This window comes from Pipistrellus hanaki, assembly GCF_964339955.1.
Source record: "Pipistrellus hanaki genome assembly, chromosome: 18".
Taxonomy (NCBI): Eukaryota; Metazoa; Chordata; class Mammalia; order Chiroptera; family Vespertilionidae; genus Pipistrellus; species Pipistrellus hanaki.
In genome coordinates this window covers 24,233,127-24,256,350 of record NC_140520.1, presented here as the reverse complement: position 1 = coordinate 24,256,350, position 23,224 = coordinate 24,233,127, and the positions used below count along the sequence as shown (strand labels likewise).

The window sequence follows — 23,224 nt, the reverse complement described above, 5'->3', positions numbered from 1 at the left end:
CTAGCAGTTCTATTTGTTTTATTTTTGCACATCTGATTGTGGTTCAATCCTTCATGTATATTGGCGATGAAACCTTGGGAGAGTTTAATTTGAAGATGGCTATTTCTATAGGTTCTTTCTCATGCTAGTTAGTTTCAACTTGACTGGTGATCTCTAGTCATGAAATATTGTAACATTGCTTTATTTTAATCTATGAGAATCTTCAGCCTCTACCTTGCTTCTGTCAGGAGTTAGAGGAGACTACAAATTGAGGACCACTCCAACTGTCCTGGGTAGGGTAGCATCTCAGATTCAGAATACTCTCCTCGTTTCTGGTCTGAGGCAAACTGCATAAGGCAATGCTGCAATTGGTATTTGCCATGTGAGTAACCACAGCCCACCTATATACTAATACAGTATTTATAACTTCCAACTCAAAATGCATTCATTTTTGTGGTGAAAGAAAAGTAAAGGTATGGTCTTTGGAGATCTCCCCTACTTCCCTTGGGTGTATTAATGCACTCAAAGGTACATTTTTATTCAGGATCTAGGTATTTCATAGAACCTAGTCTAATGTACTGCTGGAAGAAAAAAAATCTTATTTAATATAGTAAAACAATTATGCTATACAAATACAAGAAAGCACATGATTTATTGCAATCTTTACTGATTCAAATCCGGAAAGGTTTCCTACCACTTGATCAGAACTTGGTCAATATTTTGGAACTGGGTAAACATTAGAAAGGTCCTACAGTATGAACTTACCCAATAGGTTGTTGCCCCACTTTGTAGAAATTTCTCCTGTTGTTCTATTACTAAGATATTCAGCCAACCCTGACTATTCAAATTTTCAATGTCCTGATGAATATGTGATCCAGATCAAGAGGACTAAAATCTGTGAAAATAAACCATCAGTTTGAACATTTAAAAATAAATAATAATGATATGTTACATGAAGCTTCCATCTAGATAAATAATTTTATTGCAGGGCTAAACAAGGCAGCTGGTGATTTCATTTGTCAGAAACACACCTAATAGGAGTTTGGCAGCAGGTCTGGCTGCTGTTGTCTTAAAAGCAGACGGCTTGTTTGCATCTTTATTATTCATAATTTTGGTCAGTGTTCTCTGGATGATCAGGAAGCTCTTTGTGCTTCACCCTAATCACTGAAGTAGTGAAAGGAGATACCCACAGCAAGGAGTGCAACTGCAAATGCTGCAATCATACCTAAAATTAAATAAACACAAAACAAATGGAAATGGAATGAGTGGAAGAAAAGCTTACTTGACTCTAGCCTCTGAAATGCAGGTAACTGATGGGCCTAACCAATAACAGAACACACACACATGCATATTCTTACACACATATAGACATGTCCTAAAAGCTGACAAAGTCTTAGAGGAAATACAGCAATAAGTTGTTAAAAAAGTAGATTGCAAAGGTTAGACAGGTAATCATGTTCTTCATCACTTTAACGAAATCTTAAACAACAAAAAATAGTGTCTTATACATGTATGCCCTCACACACATCTAAGAGAAAAACACATAATTTAAAAGGGTCCTATCTATTTACATTGAAATTCCAATTGTCTCACGCCATTAGGCTTAAACCAAAAAGACAGCTCCAATGTGCAGTGGTTCTCAATCATTAAATGCAGTCACTTGGTTAGCTATTGAAAACTACAGAAACTCAGATCACCATTCTAAAATCTAGGAACTAGTAACTCATTTTTGCCCCTAGATTATTAAGTTAAAAAACAAATAAACAGCCGAAACCGGTTTGGCTCAGTGGACAGAGTGTCTGCCTGCAGACTGAAAGGTCCCAGGTTTGATTCCGGTCAAGGGCATGTACATCGGTTGCGGGCACATCCCCAGTAGGGGGTATGCAAGAGGCAGCTGGTCAATGTTCCTCTCTCATCGATGTTTCTAGCTCTCTATCCCTCTCCCTTCCTCTCTGGGAAAAAAACAAAAACAAAACAACAAAAAAATACACACACACACACACACACACACACACACACACACACACACATATATATAAAATTAATAAATAAAAATAAACAAACAAAAAACCGGACTAGAGAATCAATCTCTCTCTCTCTCTCTCTCTCTCTCTCTCTCTCTCTCTCTCTCTCTCTCTCTCCTCTCCTCCCCGCCCCCCCACACACACACACACACACACACACACACACACGTATAAAGAATTTATGAAATTAACTTAAGTTTATCTAGTAAATAAGTGATAAGAAAAACAACTAAAACTAGCTGTCAAAAACCTTAATACTTTCCATGAAACAATAGTGTACATGTTCTTTGATCAATAAGTCTGAAAAATGTGAAAGTGACTTCCATACTATAGTGGAACCTTTTAAATACTGAAGTGCATTACAAATTTTCGTTCTCAAAGTTGACTTTTTTTCATAAGAGATATCAAATCTGCAATAACAATCCTGGGAAAACCAATTTGGAAAGTATTGGTCCTACTATACTAATCAATTCCCCAAATTCAGCCTGCTTCTCTCCTAAAAGCACCAATAAAGTTAGGAAGTGTCATCTTTGAGGGCCCTTGGGATAATGCATCATTTGTACATCTTTTCATCTCCAGGTCACAGCATGTTCCACAATTCTCAATAAATATTGGCTTAATCTAGTACCTTTAAGTAAAATAAAACCCAGTGATTGTAAAGTAACAAGAAAACGGAAGTCCAAAATATCATCTTTTTCAACCTTATAAAAGAAATAAAATACCCATGTTTCGCCGAATTTTCGACACTATTGTAGTTTGCATTGGTTCTTTTGGTTGTTCATCATCTCTATTGTCCAATGGAGCTTCAGAATTCATAGAGGAACTCAGAAAAGCTGCAAGAGGATAATAATAATGAATCCTATTGTGGTTTTGACAATAATTTCAAATGATTAGATATTAGTAATAAAGATGGGATCAGCAAACTGCAGCCCATGAGCCAAACTTTCAGGGGTTGTTCAAACACCCACGGGCCAGATTTGCAGGGATTGACCAGACCTTCTGTGTTCCACAAAGCCTAAAATAGTTACTATTAGAACGCAAACAGAAAAGTTGTCCTGACTCTTGATCTAACCTGAAATTTGAACTATATAAGCAAAATATGGTAAGTGTGACCTCTAAAAAAAAAAATCACTGTTAAGCAAGGCAAGCACAATATCTCATTTTATAGATGAAATATAAAACCTGGGAAGTTAGTGCATATTTGAGGTCATGGGCAGCAGATTGAGGATCCAGATACGAGGTTTTTTTTTTCTTCTTAATTATGGGTGAGAATAATTTTTGTAGGTTTGCTTAGCTGCATTTATTTAACACCAACTAAAAGTATTTGAAAAGAAAACATTCTTAGAGATCATATAGAGCAGTGGTTTTAACCTCTCTCCTCCTAGTGCTAAAGAGTCTAACATAAACTCCGAGCATGTACAGCCAGTGAAAGCAGAATGACTCTGGTTGAAGTAGGGGTGGGCGGCTCCTGGAGCCAGACTCCCTCTTCCTCGCAGGGGGCAGTGAAGTTCGGTTCTATAGAACTCTGGGGAACTATGTTTGAAAGCAACTACTTCATATTGATCCCTTCATTTACAAGAAGAAAACCACAGTGAGAGACAATAAATACTACTGTTTAAATTCCAAGTAAAATAGCCTAGTACATGGGTTTAAAATGTGCTTATAAATGTGTGTATCCCAATATCCTAGCACATAAGCTTATTGAAATAGATACCTAACGCACCAAAATGGATGAAAGAAAAAGGGAAAAATGCCTTGTTCTCATCAATTTCCCATGAAGAAAAATTTACTGTCATTTTCAGAAATAATCCTTCATAACTGCCTCATTAGAATCAAGAGAAGTCCCATTCTTTTTATATCCTCTTAACATATAATAAAGAACTTTAAAAGCAAACATATTTTTCCTTTTTCCTACTCCAATATCAAGCTGTCACAAAGGCAAACAAATCCTTATTATGAACTGTTTCTAAAACTATTCAGTCTCTTATATTTCTATAGCTTCTTGTTTGCTAAAGGGCCAAAACACCTTAGATCTAGACTACATTAGCCTATCAGCTTCCAATTTCCCCTAACTTCATCTGACAAAACTTGAATGGGAGGTGGGAATGGAGGAAGATGAAGTAGGTAAAGGGAAGACTGACGGAGACTTGACTTGGGGCGGTGAACAGACTTTATTTTATTTTTTTTAGGGGGGTGGGGGGGGTGAACACACAATATAGTGTACAGATGATGTGTTGTAGAACTGTGCACCTGAAATCTGTATAATTTTGTTAATCAATGTCACCCCAATAAACTCAATTAAAAAAATGGAACGGGAAGCATCATTTTATTCATGTTAAAACACACACACAACAATCTTTGGCTTTTCTATCAGCAAATATCACTGGTAAAAAACTTTTTCTTTGGGCCACTATATCTTTGTATCAGGTAATGAATAAACAAAAATACTGATAAAGCATGAATTATTTCTATTTGCTAAAGGAATTTTTTTATTTAAACACTTATATATAATGAGCACAAAAATGGTTTTATTTGTCATGATATACATTTAATATTGAATTGTTATATGTAAAGATTTTTTTAGTAATAAAAATGGGATCAGCTAGTAATTTACTTCTATTAAGAAGAAACTGGTCAAAATCCTGTGATTTGATACAAATTCAAGTTAAGTTTACAGAAACAGCATTTTTCAAGAATAAATAAAGCCCTGTCATAACTTACTTTTTTGTGAAGGCCTGTAGGCTTTTAATTCAAATCTCAGGTACTATGTTATTTTACCAAAATTTTAATTTAAATGTTAATGACATATGTTCAATAAGAAATTAGATTGTAACCATTCCTTAAAATCAAATAAGTTAACTTCAGACAAATCATGTAAGAAAACAACTTTCTTGAACAACTGTTAACTGAAGAGAAAACAAGGGCCATGATGAATACATGCTGTCCACGTGTTCCATTTCCCGCCAAGTTTGTTAATAGGTGGGCAGGACTATTTAGAACCTTAAAATGAAACATTAGGACTCGAACTCCTTTGGTTAGTTGTCTTCTTCTCCATCTCTGACTCCTAAATTAATGAGGTTTCACTATAGTCAGGGATTTAGCCAAAAAATATAAGTTCTGTATTACTTTTTCCTCATAATTAAATTAGCAACATTTAAGGAAACAGCAAAAAATAATTTTAGTCCAGATAGCAAAATAGAATTAGTAAAATGAGTTTCATCCAATTTTAAAGGTGTGTCTCCAAATTTTAGCTGATACTGTGGATAAAGCACATCTGAATTATTAAGTTAATATCTACTAGGAGGTGACTAATGCATCTAAGTAATTTTAAAGCCAAAGTTATCCCTAACCTTAAGTGAGTCATTTTGACAAATTGTTCTTCATCCCTTAAGTCATTTAAAACTATGTTATTTTAAGATATTTACTTGGCAAATATGTATTATAAACATAGCAACTACTTGGCAGCATATTAGAGAACAGAAATAAGTAATAATCAAGCTAAATACTTATAAGTTTAATGCTAACTGTATAGAAATTGACTTCAATTTATAAATTTAAATATTTGAACTCCATTATGGTTTATTATATATAAAAATATTAATTTATTTAGGAAAATCTATGCACACTATAAAATATTACTTTCTACTTTAACATTAATATTTTTCATTATAATTCAGGAATCATTATTTTACAGCCTTATAATGCTAGTTATTATCATGCTGCCTTTATGTTTAGAAAGCATTTTACCTAACATTTTTACTAAATTCTCATACCAACCCCAAGAGAATCTGAGGTTCAGAGGGGACTTGTTTAAGGTTATACAGCTGCAAGTGGCACACCTGGACTAAGCTAAAATACTATCTTGGAAAAATTATGCATCTAACATTTTTGAATAAATTAGTAAGTGAATAAATGAGTGACTAAGTGAATCTAATTCTAAACCAATAGGATGTTTATGTAAAAGCACTTAATTTTTATATTACAAGGTTTATGTTTTCACCCTACTTCATATTTGGGAATATGTCATTTCATTATTAAAAATACACTAATTACTAAATCATTCCTTCTAATTTAAATATTTGATGAAGCAAAACGAATATAATTCTATAAAAGTAATATTCTTGGGTATAATATAACTCAAACCAGTGTTCATTTCCTAAAAAGCCTAGAGTTACTTTTACTGTATTCATCCTTCCAAATGAACTCAAATGTTACCTGCTCTGAGAAGATTTCCCTGAATCCCTTACAGGTATAGTGCTTAAGCTAAATAAAAGTAGTAAATAAATAAGACTATAGTCTTAAAGTCTGTATTGGTTAGGTCCCATGGAAAGATAATAAAACAAAACTGTTAGGAAAAAAAAAAACACAGATTCTAGAGTCAAACTGCTTAAGTTTCAGCTCCACCATTACCAGGTATGTAACCTGACAAAGTTGTTTGACCTTTCTGACCTTCAAGTCTCTCATCTGGAAAATGGGGCTAATAATAATCTGCATCATAGAGTTGTTGTAAGGATTAAATGATTTTGTATCTGTAAGGCTTTTAAAACAGTATCTGGAATGTAAGGTTCCATATAAATAGGTAATGCTGTTATTTGAGTGTTAGGTTTAATTCAAGGTAATACATTTCAAGGAAGGCAAATTCTATATAATAAAAAGATAATATGCAAATAGATCTATTGGCAGAATAACCAGTTGCTATGACATGCACTGACCACCAGGAGGCAGATGTTCAACGCAGGAGTTGGCCCCTGTGATCAATGCATTCCCACAGTGGGAAGGCCTCTCAGTAAAAAACGCAGAAGCCGAGCTCAGTAAAAAACCCGAGAGCCTCTCCCGCCCCTGTGGCAGTACTAAGGATGTCCTACTGACGACTTAGGCCTGCGAGGGAGTGGGCCTAAGCCGTCAGTTGGACATGGACATCCCCGAGGGCTCCCTGACTGCGAGAGGGTTCAGGCTCGGCTGAGAGAACCCCTCCTCCCCCAGTGCATGAATCTCGTGCACCAGGCCTCTAGTCAGAGTATATTTAAATAAGTAGTTTTTAATTTTTCTTAAGTTATCAACCCTCTGAAAGCTATAGATCTCTTTCCCAGAAAAGATAATACAATTACTTTAAAGTGATTTGTGGATATCCCGAAACCTGTCTATTACCCCAAGGTTTTGGACACCACAGGTTAAAAATTCCTCATCTAGAGAAAGGCAACCAAAGTGGCAAGATAAAATGAGGTATGAAAACTATAGTAAAGAGAATAGTTAAAGGTGTATGGGAATGGCTGGCTTTCAAGTATTTAGAACATAACCGTTACCCTCAAATTTAAAGCATGGACCCTAAAAAGCAGTACTCATGTTTTATTGCTGCAGATTACTGAACAAAGTAAAGATTACAGGAAGGCAGACTGGTATTAGGAATAAGGAAAAATAGAGTCTAACCATCCATTTGCAAGCAATATAGATTCAGGATTCAGTATTATAAGACAGAGGATGAACCAGGACAATTCCAATGATCCCACATAAAGTGCATTCAGATATCAACAACAGAATGGGTCAAGAATTACTGGTAGGCATTAGTGAAAGAAATAAACAAAACAAATAAAAACCTCCACCCTCATGATTCTAAGTTTGGTTTACAGGGATATCACAGTCACTAATATGGGAAAACGTATTTTGAAAAGTAGCAATTATTTTTTCAACTAGTCTACATTCAAAATCTCTATTTGAAAATCGTTTTCAAAATACTGAAACACAGCTGCTGCTTTAACATCAGGTAGCAAGCAATTTGGAGTGTTGTTATTGTTTTCCTTTAAAACGAACTTACTATTCCACATCATGATTAATACTAACCTGGAGCTGTTAAAAATCCAGCCTGTTAGTCTCCAACTAACCCGAGGCTTTACTGACAGATTTGTAAATCACCAAACAAACACCTACTTGACATCATACTAACAAGAGAACTCTGAATTAAACACTCTACTTTGTGAGGGGTGGGGATTAGTTAAGCAAAAGAGGAACAAATATAAAAATTAGAATTAGAAAAAGGACTTAAAAATTGCTATATTCTAATTTCATAACATCCATATTCAAAAGCAACTTAAAAACTTTATTAGTATATCAGAAGTTTCAAGATTGATAAATGGCTATGTATGTAATATTCATTGATATTTGCAAATAACTACTTTCATCACATATTTTTTAATGTTTCAGGAAGTCTGTCATACCTGCCTGTACACATTTATTCAATGACATGGTTTCATAGCCTATTTTCACTAGAAACAAAAACAAAAATGAAGCAAAGCCAAACAAAACAAAAAAACAGCCTTCCAAAATGCAAGGTCAAATGTAAAAATGATGGGTAGGAGAAGAAAATGTATTCACAATTAAGACAGTTTGGCAAATCTATACTCCATAAAAATAATTTTTGGAACTGCCCATTTCAGCTTAATATCCAGTTATATAAAGGGGGTAAAAAAAATAAAAATAAAGGCAAGTAGTATGAAAAAGATATTTAATAAAGTATTTTTAAAAACACTGTGACATCATCTTTAACCAAATAATCAAAATAATGGGTTTTGAGAAAACTTCTATTATAATGAAAGAAATACCTCAAAACTATATATTTCCACCTACTTAAGGCAACTCTTGTTTCCAAATCTACTTGCTAGGCTTAGAAAAACCTGAAATATCTTAAATGTTGATTCAACTTCCCAGAAAAACTGACTACATGTTTATATAATATATGCAGAAACTAGACACCTTTTTAAGTGCCTCGGAAATTATCTATCAGAACTAGCTTTAAGGAAAAGACATATTTAAATTAACGTCTCATAGGTGATCTTAGCAATAGTCTAATCAGATTCTTAAATAACACCATGGAATTACCTGTGTTGATTTCCTCTGTAATTTCCAAATCTTCAATTTGAATCCTATGATCTAACATCTCTATAAAATGGTCTCTGATTTCTTCAGCTGACTCATCACCAAATTTATAATCACATAACATCACCGTGGATCCCGGAATGGGGACAAAAACTCGGTGAGGAAGGATGTGAAACTCTTTTTCAGAATCTAAAAGAAGAAACATTATCAATATTTAGATAAGTCGGTCACTGGTATCAGTGACATAAATTCTGTAAATATTATAAATGAAAGCATCATATACATACCAATAGAAATAAAACCTAAAAGTTGTTTTTATTCTCTAATTGACTTGACACAAAATTGCTATTACTGAATCCTGTTTTATTTCAATATCCCTGGCCTCTGCAAGGGATCTAAATGATATTCCTGTGAAATATAAGCTTATCACTGCATTATAAACTTAAGGCATATAAGGATATTGCTGATTATATATTCTTGTATTCTTTCTATGAAAGAATAACCAAGAGAAAATTTTGTCCCTGATTATTATTATTATTTTTTTTAACTTTACAATTTCCCCCTCTTCATGCAAGTTTGGAGCCAAATTAGTGGCCCATCTATATGGAGTGTATAGAATATGACAGCATACATTTTTATATATGTATGTATAAAATAGTCTCACCACTCACATAATCTACAAAGTGCTAGTGGTCCCCTCTATCAAGCCTGTGTATGACAGCAAGTTATATTTTATATACTAACCTCACTACCAACTCCATCTTGTTTTTTTTTCATTTCCCCTTCGTCTCATTCTTATTACTAATATTTATTATTCTGATCATTAATCTTAATTAAGTTCTTAGTTACTCCTAGAACCTTATTAGATGCTGTACATAATAATGCATACATATTCTGTTTTTCAAATCAGGTTATTATGCTTCTTGAGGAATGGAATCTGGTCATTGATTTGTTTCTAGCACATTGCCTTGAACAGAACAAATGTTTAATGAATATTTAATAAATAGACATACTAAATGCTATAAACTAGAAGTAATATTCCTGGAACAACAATTAGTGCTACATATTGTCATAAATAGCATTAAGTGATCTTAGAAAAAATAACCTGGATCTAAATAAATAATGAAGAACTATGTTTCACTCTTCTTTGAATACTCACGAAGTAAGATATATTCCCCCCAATGTCTAATATCACTGGTCCAAACAAACACAACTGGCTCTATACCATGATTCCAGTGAACTATCAATAAAGATCAAGCTTCTGTATAAAGAATGGACTCTTTCAGCAATGGATGTAATTTTTAAATCTACTACTGTACAGGCCAAGTAGAAAAGCAGGGCTCACATTGATAGTAACCTTTTTTCTTGCCAAAAAACTAGTGGTAGCTTTATATAACTGCAAACAGAAGACAAAGAATGTCTGTCAGGGGAAATGCAATGACTTAAATTATGTGTTTCTGCCATATTATACTTATTATCTGCTTTTCATAAGAAAAGGGAAAAACAGTTTTACTCTTTGAACAGACTGCCACCTATCTGTAAAATTATATAACTACAATTTGTTTTGCAGCACGTTCACACAGATGGTTAGGCATCTATTATTTTATTTGGGGCCAGATTCTTAAAATAGGTGAAGTTCAAAACTTTTAATGATGGCTATAATATGTATGTATAATTGGCATGCAAACTACAGTCATTCTAGTTTTGCCTAAAATAGATAAATACGTCATAAAATCACATGTTAAAGATTTGGTTATGATGAATTTAAATTACTCACTAAAAAAGAAAATGCTCTTATAATTTCAAATTAAAAAGTTAATTTAGCCATTTAATATCTAAATAAAACCAAGTTTTCTAATTGGTCTGGGGCTAAAAATGGGAGGGAGACCTTTGTAAAAAGACACATCTTAAAAAGTATTCCAAAAAGGAGTCCTTTAGGAATAGTCCCACAGCAGAATATCTACAGTAGTTCACCGTTATTTCAAAAAGTTCAAAACAGAAAAAACATTTAAATTTAAGCCAATACGATCAGAATTGGGCTTCTATTGATTAATAGAGCCCCAACTCATGCTGAAGTATTAGAGTAATTTTTGTAAAATAGGTGCTATCTAAGCTGACTCTTAAAAGAGCCATTTGCATGCAGGGATGAGAAGTGCCATCCACAGACTGAAACCACGACCACAGGCAAAAAGGATTGTACATGACTGAGAGGACAAGTGATATGAATGGATATGGTGTAGCAATAAAAGAAAGTAAGAGGTTTCAAAACTGATGGCCTCATTTTCATAAGGAGTAGGACATCCTCTGAGAGAAGGTTGCGCAGGATTGAATGGAGGCTGACACAGAATGATGAAGATGGTCTGAAATACTTTCTATGGGGAAAATCCCAATAAGTAAAAAGAATGAATAGAGTTCACATATATATTTTTAAATTTTTTTTATAGTCATTGAAGTATTATGTTCTTTCACCTGGATAGCCAGCATCCAAAGATTATTCTTGTTTTAAAATGAGGAATTTAAAGTTAATATGCCCTTTGCAGACTTCCTGATGCATGCAAAAATATTCTACGGCATATATTCTACATTTTACCATTCTACAAAATCTTACTAGCATAGGAGAAACATAAACTAGGTAAAATGAGGACTAAATCTAAGATCTAACAAAATATATATATACTTTTTTATAATATAAACAAATGGAAACTATATTTTTTATAATATAAACAAATTGAAGTTTCCATTTGTTTATATTATAAAAATATATATTTATATTTTGTTTATATTTGTTTATATTATACTTGCAATTTAGTCTTTTATATTGATATCCTAAGATCAACTTACATGTTAATGGAATAAGTGGCCTGTTACTAAAGTTTAAAAAAATATATTTACACTTGCGTTTCTTCTGGAAATATAATGCTATACTTCACAAAAATTAAAGTTAAGAAATTTTAAGACAAGTATCATTAAATAATTCCCTTCCTTCATCACCTCTAACATAATAGCAACTACTATTTATTGATAGCTTGACTTAACTTTAAAAACAGCACCTTGTTTAATCTCACAGGCTCAAAAAGTAGCTACTATAATCTCTGTGTGTGTTTTTTTTTTATAAGATAATGGATGTTTAGATAGGTTGAATCATTTGCCTAAAGTCACTTAACTAGTGGCAAAATAGACAAAGAGCCCAAGACCTTTAGTCTTTGTTCTTTCCACCAAACTACAATGCCTATTCTCTTCACGTAGCCTTAAAGGTTATTCAATTGCAGTGAAAAATGTTTTTTATTTTTAAATAATTTAATTTGTAACTTCTGCAACTGCTCTTTGAAGCAATTAATTATACTGAATGGACATCATCAAAATTTTCAATACTCACTCACTTATAAAATGATACCAGGACAGTCATATAATATCATTTTTATGAAGCATTTTTAAACAGAGTAATTAAATAATATGTGTGATTAGATAGATCTTTGGCATTAATGATGGATATATGTCTACATCTCTGAAAATCTCAAAATTCACTGTTCAGCTGTAATCATACTGTTGATCAGAAAGTGAGTATTTAACACTACGAGAGCTATACCATCCACAAAGCCAAGTAGCAAAAACAGAGCCATAATGAGGTGAGGTTGGTAGGCTGACTAGGTGGCTAAGTGACCAAGTTTCACACAAATATCTCAATCCATTCTTATATGCTGCATATAAGAATCAAAGTCATGTCTCAGCATAACTATTCATTTCACTATCAGTGGAGAGAACCTCAGGGTTATTTGTGAAGTACAGCAAGGACAAATATGAAATCTGGCAATTCCAGAAATCTATCATACTAGCAATATAAAAAAGATGATTAGCCCACTGAACCTAATATACTATTTACTAAAAGAAGTTAATTTTGTAGAGGAGCAATGCTTTCTTCTATAAATATAAAAATACTCACTTAACAAGTTAATATATATGTTTCAATTATATGTATATTCAACTGTGAATTCCTAATCTACTCACATTTGAATGGTAGCAAGATGAAAGATGAATATGTAACTCTAACAAGCATTCTCAATACTTTAATTTTCTTTTTGAATAAAATAAATATATTTAATAAAAATTATAAAAAATTGTATAAATTGTTTATGTATTACAATAGATATAATAGTTAGAATAAATAGGTTATGACAACATGGCCCAAACTTTTTAAATTTAATTAAAGTCTGTTAGAGTAATTGATAAGAAGTATATAAACTAGTATACAAAAAATTTGGTAAGAATAAGATGTCAATTGCATATAGACCACAAATTAATACCTATTAAATAATATATTATATAAATATTCAACACTAATACATGTTTTGATTATGAATGAATTATTTTAAAAACCTAATATATATTAATTTTTAAAATTAGCTTTAAATGTTAGCACAGTTTTCTAAACTGGTAGAAATTCATGCATAAATTTTTTTAAATCTTTCTAGAAATTGTTTTAAATATTGATAGATTTCCTATTATAAGGTGTTCACAAATTATTTTTTGTGCAACTGAAAGTTCTTCATTCCATGAAAACAATAAAAGATGACATAGTTATTAAAGATAGATGTAAGTATGAAAAATGATTTATCTATTATATCTTGACATCCTATCTACTGAAAGCATGCCCAAAAAAGTACTTAATTTTATACTCATAACTTTTTTTTCTGGAATTTCATTCAAAAGCAGATCCTCAAATAGTATTTCACAACGATCAGCAACTGTATTCAATATATCTCTCTTCACTGCCTACGGAAAAACAAAACAAAACAAATTACAATAAGAAACAAAATCTGTTACTATAGGTTTGCATTTTTATTACTAAGAAACTCTTACATAACTGGTCCCCCTGTATAATCACATCCACTAAAATAAGTGATACATCATTCTTTTTCAAATGTCTACTTAACATTCTTATTAACAACATTAATAGTTTAAAAGCAAATTTGCCTGCCCCATTTAAATAATAAATTAAAACCAAATAAAGAAATGCAGTTTTGCATCTAAACACATAATGCTACTATTCTGAACTAGGAAATGTATAACTATGATAAAAGTGCTAGTCATGGCACTTTTTCTTAATTACAGAAATTATAGAATACTACCTAGTCATTCTTCCAGTAAATACTTTTCCTATTATTTAAAAAGTTCAATTTCCTTTAAAGGAAATAATTTCCAATGTACTAAGACACACCGTGGAACACTTAATGAACTTGTATAATCATCATTTTAAAAAAGACATAAAATAGACATTCTACATATGAAAATCTTGTGATCAATTACATGGTATAAATTGTACTGCCTAATCGACTGGGCCTTTATTAGTCAAAGTTAAATTAATAAAAATGAAAGCTGATATTAAAAAAATTAAAACTTAGGTCTTTTGAATAGTCATGTTAACACGCTTCTGCTTTTCATGGACCAGTTATTATTCCTTTTGTACCTGCACAGCATCCTTAACCTTGGGTTTATTGCTATGAATGTAAGCTCTGCATTTCACAGCGCCCTTAAGGTTTACAGAACCGCTGCAGATCTGGACGGTGGCTGTGGATCTGTGGTCTGAATTCAGAAGCTGAAAAGACAAAAATCACTTTAAGTTCTAATAACTAGCATTATATTAACTATATAAACTACATTAATAACTACATGAAACATTTAAACATTATAGAAGCCATTTCGTAAAGTGAGAAGACAGTTTTGACTGAACCAAGTATTTGAAAATTTTCTCCATATATTATTAAAAGGCCTTCATATTTCTCCTTATATAAGTTATATATCATTTGTTAAGTATTTGAGTATAGTCAAATACTTTATGTTAAACTTTTAATAGTTTTGGGCCAAAAGACTCAAACATTAAAATAATGTTTTTTATTAAAATAATGTTTCTTGCGAATAACTTTCTAGAACTGGATATTTTTTAGTCTCTTACATCTCTAAAATTCTTTGACTCTCTAATTATAAACATAAAAACAGAAACAATTTCATTAAGCTTATTCTTAGAAATAATGTACTTTAGATAAGAAGGATTTTAAAATATTTACCAACTGCGTTAACACTCTGACATCAAAAGAACAACTACTTGCTTGAGCATTTCCTCGAGGTTTTTTCTAGGGGGAAAAAAGTTAAAACTATATTACTGAGGTCAGAATGGAACATAAAAGACAATTTAGGAACTATCTTACACATACTAAATAACTTAGAGGAAAAAAAAGTATTATTATTTGTTTTATTTTAGCTATTTCTATAGACATGTTACTTTGTATATTCTATAGCAATCAATGTATGTTGATAAAAACAAAAAACAAAACATTAATTCCCTACTTTTATTCCTCTAAAGCAAAGACTAGCAAACTATGGTCTATTGGTCAAATTGAGACTACCACCAGCCTTTATAAATAAAGTTTTACTGGAACACACTAAGATCATTCATTTATGTATTGTGGCTGCTTTCATGCTACAACATCAGAACTGAATAGCTGCAACAGAGACCAAACGGCCCTTATTTCTGCAGTTTGCAGGCCCTTGCTCTGAAAGGAGAGATCATAAAGTTCCTCTTCAGATCAAAGCTGTTTTAGGAGCCCATGTAGTCCCTTCTTTAAATAGCAAAGGTTAGTCTTCAAACTGCCATAAGGGCAAGATTCTAATTATCTACAAAATAATCTCATAATTTTATGAGAAAAATGTCTGCCCTTTACTTCAAAAGGCCTTAGAAATAAGAAGTAGGTAACAACTGTTTTCATGAAGGAAATAATGATAGAACTAAGGATACGTCATCTTTTGTTTTTCCTTAACACAAATAATTTCATTAGATGATTTTCTCTGAACTCACCTGTCCTTCTAATAGGTCACAATCTTCAGCTTTAACTTGTCCATTAATCAAATAAACACCATTTTCTATTTGCTTCGCCCAGCGTGCAAGTCCATTCTTATAAGAAACACAACGGGGATATCTTTCAGATATGATGCCATCTCAAACTCCCCACAATCAACTTTTCCTCCTAATTCACTGGCATAGTAAAAAGCTCTATTTGGCAGGTTTTTGCACCTTATTCATCCTATATAATAAAAGCCTAATATGCTAAGTCAACTGTTCAACCAACTAAAGCGTAATATGCTAATGAATGCTAAGGCCGCTCAACTGCTCACTATGACGTGCCCTGACCACCAGGGGGCAGATGCTCCGACCAGTAGGTTAGTTTGCTGCTGGGGTCCGGCCTATCAGGACTGAGCAAGATAGGCCAGACATGCCTTGGATCCCTCCCGCAGTGCCTCCCCAGCCCCAATAGTGCACTGGTGGGGTTCCTCAACCTGGCCTGTGCCCTCTTGCAATTTGGGACCTCTTGGGGGATGTTGGAGAGCCAGTTTCAGCTCGATCCCACAGGCTACCCACCTCAGGAGGGCACCGGACACAGGGCTCACAGCTGGCAAGCACTGCTGTAGCAGCTTGGAGCTCTCCAGATTGGATCTGATTGGGCGTGAGCCCGTGGCAGGATGAGTGAGAGCAGTAGGTAGGAGCTGCAGGCGGCTTTGGACTGTGGGTTTCAGCCCAATCCCCTCAGGCCACCACGAGGGACCCCCAACCATGCATGAATTCATGCACCGGGCCTCTGGTATTTAATAATAGTTTTTCTAATCTTTATCTCAGACTACCATTTACATCACTGACTTAGAAGGTTTAATCACTACATGACCATAGTCAAATAAGTTCAAAAATTCCCATTATCTTTTAAAAATGTGACAAAAGAAAAAAGCCTCAAATATATAAAGCAGTATTTGCCTCCAACAGAAATGAGATAGAAACAAAAGAATGATACAAAAATTCTTAAAAGGGACTAAAAAAGAGAACACAAAACTAAAAATCATGCAAAAGCAAAAAGACCAAACAGTAAACCTTCTTACATAACTATATTTTACAATGTACATAACTAAGTTAATTAGCATATTTATGGAGCACCTATTATGTTAAATATGTTAGTATTATGACATTGTCCCTCCTCTAAATTTGTAATCTGGGGTAATAAATTAGTTACCTCTAACAATATTGTTACAATTAGAATGCAATTTTTGAGGATTATAAAATGAACAGTAGACAACCAGAATAAAAGCAAATTATCTATTCAGCAATCACCACAGAAAATTCATTTTACCCTGATACCTTTGTATTTTTCTCCAGAGTATAGCTGACAGAAGTAGTAGACAGTGGGATGTGAATATTAATATGAACTGTACACTCTAAAGAAAGCCATGAAGTTGATAGTCCATTTTGATACTTCCAATCTGCTGGTTTTGCTGAACTCTTTAGTGAGAGAGGGGTAAAAACATAAAATATGTGCTTTAAGTCATCATATGTACAACCTAGTAACTTGAACAACCTGATAGTTAATATGTTTGGCCATATTCTTTGGCCTTATTCAAAGGGCAATAGGTTACAACTAAATAAAAACAAAGCATGCATTTAATTTTAGTAATCTTCAGAATACTGAACTTGGTGACTCCCTCCTCCAGCAGTTGGCTGGCAAAAACCAGGTGGTCCATGTTTAGAATCCCGAGGAGTCCTCTGGTCCTCTAGCTCTCATCTATAGCTTTGACAATGTTAATTCTGAAGCTGCTGATGTGAAACAAATAACCACTGAGTGACTTTCAGGTGCCAGATGTTCTCCTTTCTATCCCATCCACCTTAACAGAATTCTACAAAGTTACTTTTTCACATTACTTTTAAACACCTTAGTAAACGTTAGTTTGGATTCTGCTGAGTGCAAATAGCTTGCTTACTAGTCACTATAGCTACCAAAAGCCCACATACTTTTACCAGCCTCTCAAATATAACACTAAACACATAAACAAGGCAAGGGGAGTTTAATAAACATATGTTAAAAACAAAACAAAACACAACAAAAACCACATAAATTTTCCTTGACTGTAATGAAATATTTCAAAATAAAAAAAAATATATACGTGGTTGTGGACATCAATAGGAGGGAACAGCACTGAAAATTTTTTAAAACTAAAGAACTGAATTGTATTTTAAAAATACTAGTTTGCAACATAGAAAATCTTTAAAGAGCAATTTTTCTTACCTTTGGATCATGGATATCATAAGTTCGACAAAGTATTCTTTACTAATTAAGGATAAAAATGACCCAGACCATCAAAAAATAAAAGCAAAACAACTATAAGCATCCAAGAATTTTTACAAAATTATACCACTTTACACACAACGATATATACAAATATGTATGTAATTGTACAAATATATATATATATAAATTGCTCAGACTATAGTTGTGGTGCTTTAAACTATTTCTATGGCTTATAAATCCTACTAAACATAATGAATAAAAAGCACTTGCTCAAATACACACCCTCTGTAACAAATAGATGTGCTGTTTTGGATGGAGTCAAGCCTGAGAATCTTATTGGGTCAAGGGGCCTGTACATGAAGCTTTCTAGTCAAATATACAAAGGGGTTTAAAGCCCAGTTTCTGCAGGAGTGACCACTGTGTGAATTTTGTCTTCTCCAAATCCTGATTCCTTGGGCCCTTGCATTCCTGCACTCTCTTCCCAAGGCTGTCACTTGCTTGGGAGGCATTCTTGCCCTGGCAAGATGTATAGGAAAGAAGCTAAGGGGACCTTATAACTGGCTTTTAGTGCCATTTGATCTTGGCTGAAGTTCTAAAAATTTCTTAGATATCCTAACTGTCCATCTCAGTGCACCTGTGCTTTGAATTGAACATTTTACCAATAGCTATTGGAGGTTAAAATTTAACATAATAAAAGCATTACTTTGCTTAAGCTGTCAGCTGGGGTATCTACTTCTCTGTAGGGGATTTATCGTGCTGGTAAACAGTTCTCAATCCCTAGTCCTTGACACCTCTGTCAAACTCTTTGCAACCTTGAGGCATAATTATATTATTATTAGTAGTAGCAGTAGTAGCTGTTGTTATTGTGCTAAGTATGTGTTATTTACAGAAAAACTTAGAAACTAAGCTTACTTTTAAAATAATTATTTAAATAAATGGGGGGAAAACTTATAAGAACATTATTTTGGAATTATAAACATTTAAAACACAAACACCTAAATAAAAGATACTTTTTTGTAGAAGAGCAAATGTGAAGTGTCACTCGATCTGAGACTTCCTCCTCCGTGAAACTCCACAGTCTCTTTTTACTCATAGATTTTTCCACAGCAAATACTAGCTGAAATAGAGGAAAACACACATCAATTGAACGCAAAATGAAAGAAGAAAAGTGAATACAGAAAAACATACAATTATAATGTCCCTAAGCTCAATCTATTTAAAATTTCATGATTCTACAATTAAATTGTCTTTTCTTCAAAAGAAAGAGTGAAACTGATTATTAACTGTTTGGGTTCCATTTACACAATTGCTTTTCTAAAATAGAAAATATAATCCATCATCATTAAGACTCTACTGGACATAAAATTTAATGTTTGGCAAACATTTAAGTGAAATATAGAATAAAGGCTTTATTATAAGAGTGAGAAAGGACAAGTTATTTTTAAACTATAAAAATGGAGCATGTCACCCATTTGGCATTTCTTATTTAAATGTCACAAAAGATTGCCAAAACCGGTTTGGCTCAGTGGATAGAGCGTCAGTCTGCGGACTGAAAAGTCCCAGGTTCGATTCTGGTCAAGGGCATGTGCATTGCTTGCGGGCACATCCCCAGTGGGGGGTGTGCAGGAGGCAGCTGGTCGATGTTTCTCTCTCATTGATGTTTCTAGCTCTCTATCCCTTTCCCTTCCTCTCTGTGGAAAATCAATAAAATATATTTAAAAAATAAAAAAATAAATGTCGCAAAAGATTTAAAGCAATATATAAGGACACATATTGTACAATATAGTAGCAACATAAATTTAAAGTGACAAGAAAAAGAGAAATAGTTGACATATATTTATACCAGAAATAAGAATTATAGAAGGGCATACTTGATATATGGAGAGGAGTTATAATATGGCTCTAAACTTTCTAACAATAATGTGTATAACAAAACCTAATTTGTTACCTACTGCACATGGTCCATAAATTAGCTGAAAACAACTGATCAGAAGAAGCACAACTTTTTTCATAATTATATCAAAAGAAATTTCTTCAAAGACAATGTTATGTGATATAATGAACAAAGTTCTTAACAATGATCTTATGTGAGACGCTGGCAAGTTTTATAATGTTCTTTCTTATAGTGTTCCTCAATGCTGGCCAATGGAAACCAAGTTAGATAATTCAAACTCAATAATTACAACATTCTGAGTACACACTCACCCCCACTCAATCCAGCACCAAACACAAAAGGATGCACAACCAATGTTATTAATACATAAAGATTTAGATCATATTCCAAAATGCTATTGAGACAGAGTAACTGTAATATACATTTATTAAAAACTAGAGGCCCGATGCATGAAATTCGTGCATGGGTAGGGTCCCTAGGCCTGACTGGCGATCAGGGCCTTCCAACTGCAGGCTGGGGCCTTCCTTCATTCCGCACCACCACCTGATGGTCAGCGCATGTCATAGCAATAGAACTCCTGGTCTCTTGGTCAAATTCCCTTGGGGATACTTTGCATATTAGCCTTTTATATATATAGAAGATGGGAAAGACAGCAGAAGGTTGAATAACTTTCCAGGGGAGGGAAAAATCTCCATTTTCTTCCCTTACTCCCTTAGGTACAAATATCAAAAGTTTGACAGTGGTCATTTGATAAGTAAGGTTATAAAACAAAAAGAATCTGTAGCATCTGGAATTCTTGGTTGCACACTTTTTTACTAGAAAAACTTGTGGGGACTTCCTGTGGGTTTTTGTACTTTTTAAGATTATGAGGTCCGCTTCTCTCTTGATGGGGGAAATAACTTTTTATTATTTATTTTTAAATATAGTTTTATTAATTTCAGAGAGAAATGGAGAGGGAGAGACAGAAATACCCATGATGAGAGAGAATGACTGATCGGCTGCTTCTTGCACGCCCCCCGCTGGGGATCGAGCCTGCAACCCTGTCATGTGCCCTTGTCCAGAATTGAATCTAGGACCCTTCAGTTCACTGGATGATGCTCTATCCATTGAGCCAAACTGATGAGGTAGGAAATAACTTTTTATAGAGATGAAAGCTGGCTGCAGAGTTTATTTTAGGTTGTCAGGGGAAACAGGTTGTGAAACTTCATGTTTACATGTAGACTTTATTACCCAATTCACTGATGTGGAAATAAAAACAAAAACAGGGGATTCATAATACTCAGTCCAGGAATAAAGAATAAATATCTGATTATTGTGATGACTTTATGTCTTACTCTCAGGATACTGAGATAATTGAACAGAAGAATCGCAAAGCCTATTAATTTCTCATTAGAGCAATCACTTGGAACTAAATGAAAGGTCTGATAGAATACTACTATTGTAAACAGAAACAGTTAAATCATTATAACTTGTTTCATAATAATAAAAAAAAATCTTTAAATTAAGACTATTTTAACATCTGCAGCTTTGACTGACAATATAAATATTGACATTATACACAAGATACCAAGCAACTGGGTGGGAAAGCTATGTCAACATAATCTATAATAATAAAAGCATTATATGCTAATTAGACCAGACGTCCTTCTGGATGTCCTTCACAGATGGCCTTCAGGAGGAAGTGGGGCTGCAAGTGAAACCTGGGTCCCCAGTGCCAGAGGAAAGCCAATGCTGGCAGCTGGGGTCAGGAAGGTCTAATCTTGCATGAGTTTTGTGCATCGGGCCTCTAGTATAAAGAATTATGGGACAGAAATTCAAATATGTATTTCAGGAATACATAGATCCAAATAGCACCCATTAAAATAAGATGTAACTTGACTACATTAAGAATTTTTATATTTCAGACTTACTCTGCGCAGGGTATTTTGAAAATCATTTCCCATTTCTAATGTTGTAATAATAAATATTCCAAGAACTAAAAGTCCCCCAGGAAGCATTCTGGATACCTAAAAATAGAAATATAGTATTAGCCAACATAAACATTTGGCATTATATACAATCCTTTGTGTCTGAGAAGCTAAATATTAAATCAGCAAATCCCTACTGAGTACCAACTATATGAATAGCATTGAGGCAGGAGCTTTGAGAAACGGGTTAAAATGCTGAGAAATGGATGATAACCAAGGCAAATGGGGTGTCAGTATGAACACAATCTTTGAGTTTTCTTTATACACTATGAAAATACTGTGCTTGGCACAGAGGATATAGCCATAAACAAAACAGATATTAAACCCTGTTCCTCATGAAACTGAGTCTAGCTTAGACTCATATCACCTTTTTTTTTTTTTTTTTTTTTGGACTATTGCTGTTATATGTATTTGGTTCTGTCTCCAGACGCTCTACTCTCCAATTACACTGACCAAGGCATTTAACTGCCATGTGTCCAAAATGGAAACCAACCCCACACGCCACGATACTTTTAATTTAATTTTAAAAAGTCAATTTGCAATGAATGTTATAAAAATAAACGTATTACTCACAATTTGGGTATTCTTGATTATTTTCAGTTGAAAATTCTCACAAAAAAATGATTTTTTAAAGCATCTATAGATGCTTATGGCGTACAAAAGGTTAAAGTTAATTTCTAAATTACTGACAGATCATATTACCTCCTTCTCAAAATAAGGTCTAAACTTTACCATAGAGCTACTGTCTACCAAACAAACTCCTCACTTCTTAGGATAGGACTCCAAAGCCATCCATAACTGGCCCCTTACAGTCTTATGTATAACTATATTCTTTTATATATCCTGTATTTCAATTATACCCAATTGCTTGCTATTTTCCTAACATACCTTTAACTTTAATGCCCTCAGGTCATTTATGCATACCTTCCTTTGGACATTGAATTTGTTCCCTAACTTCTACTGGCAAAGTCCTATTCATGTTTCGAGTTCAGAGCCTTCTATCAAACTGTCTGAATCCAACCACTGGCATTTAGTCATTCCCCCTCTATATTTCTGTAACATTTTCTATTTTTATCTCATTTCTCTTATAACTGGTTTGGGTAATGTCTTTTAATTGGTTAAAACATAGATTCTGAGGATTTTTTAAAAATTTTAACTGTCATTTTATTGCCTCAGTGCCTAGATTAAATCTTTAAAACAATTTGACCAGAAACTATATTATCAATGACTAGTATTATTTAAAGAAAAACTGAAAATAAGCTAAATGAACATAGTAGGAGATAAGTTTAAAAAATGTAACAGATAAAAATTAACAATGGAAAAGCATAGCATATAAGATCAAAAAGTCAGACTGCCTTGGTTCAAATCCCGGTTCCACTACTTATTCTG

General features: G+C 33.4%; 1 protein-coding gene across 3 annotated transcripts in view; it reads right to left on the bottom strand.

Annotated features, from left to right (window-relative positions):
* Window positions 1-613: 613 nt before the first annotated feature.
* ODR4 (odr-4 GPCR localization factor homolog) overlaps window positions 614-23,224 on the bottom strand; it is a 28,796-nt gene continuing 6,185 nt past the window's right edge. For 2 of the 3 annotated variants that reach the window (XM_084865227.1, XM_084865228.1), the window contains 11 exons: window positions 21,779-21,874; window positions 18,985-19,091; window positions 17,972-18,008; window positions 17,050-17,190; window positions 15,724-15,819; window positions 14,936-15,001; window positions 14,338-14,466; window positions 13,555-13,643; window positions 8,877-9,064; window positions 2,726-2,836; window positions 944-1,204 (listed from right to left, as the gene is read on the bottom strand). In XM_084865227.1, coding sequence (XP_084721353.1) covers window positions 1,137-1,204; window positions 2,726-2,836; window positions 8,877-9,064; window positions 13,555-13,643; window positions 14,338-14,466; window positions 14,936-15,001; window positions 15,724-15,819; window positions 17,050-17,190; window positions 17,972-18,008; window positions 18,985-19,091; window positions 21,779-21,874 — 1,128 coding nt within the window. In that variant the 3' untranslated portion in view covers window positions 944-1,136. Of the gene's footprint in view, window positions 875-943; window positions 1,205-2,725; window positions 2,837-8,876; window positions 9,065-13,554; window positions 13,644-14,337; window positions 14,467-14,935; window positions 15,002-15,723; window positions 15,820-17,049; window positions 17,191-17,971; window positions 18,009-18,984; window positions 19,092-21,778; window positions 21,875-23,224 lie in introns of those variants that run through there. The other variant, XR_014793279.1, reaches the window with a different exon arrangement.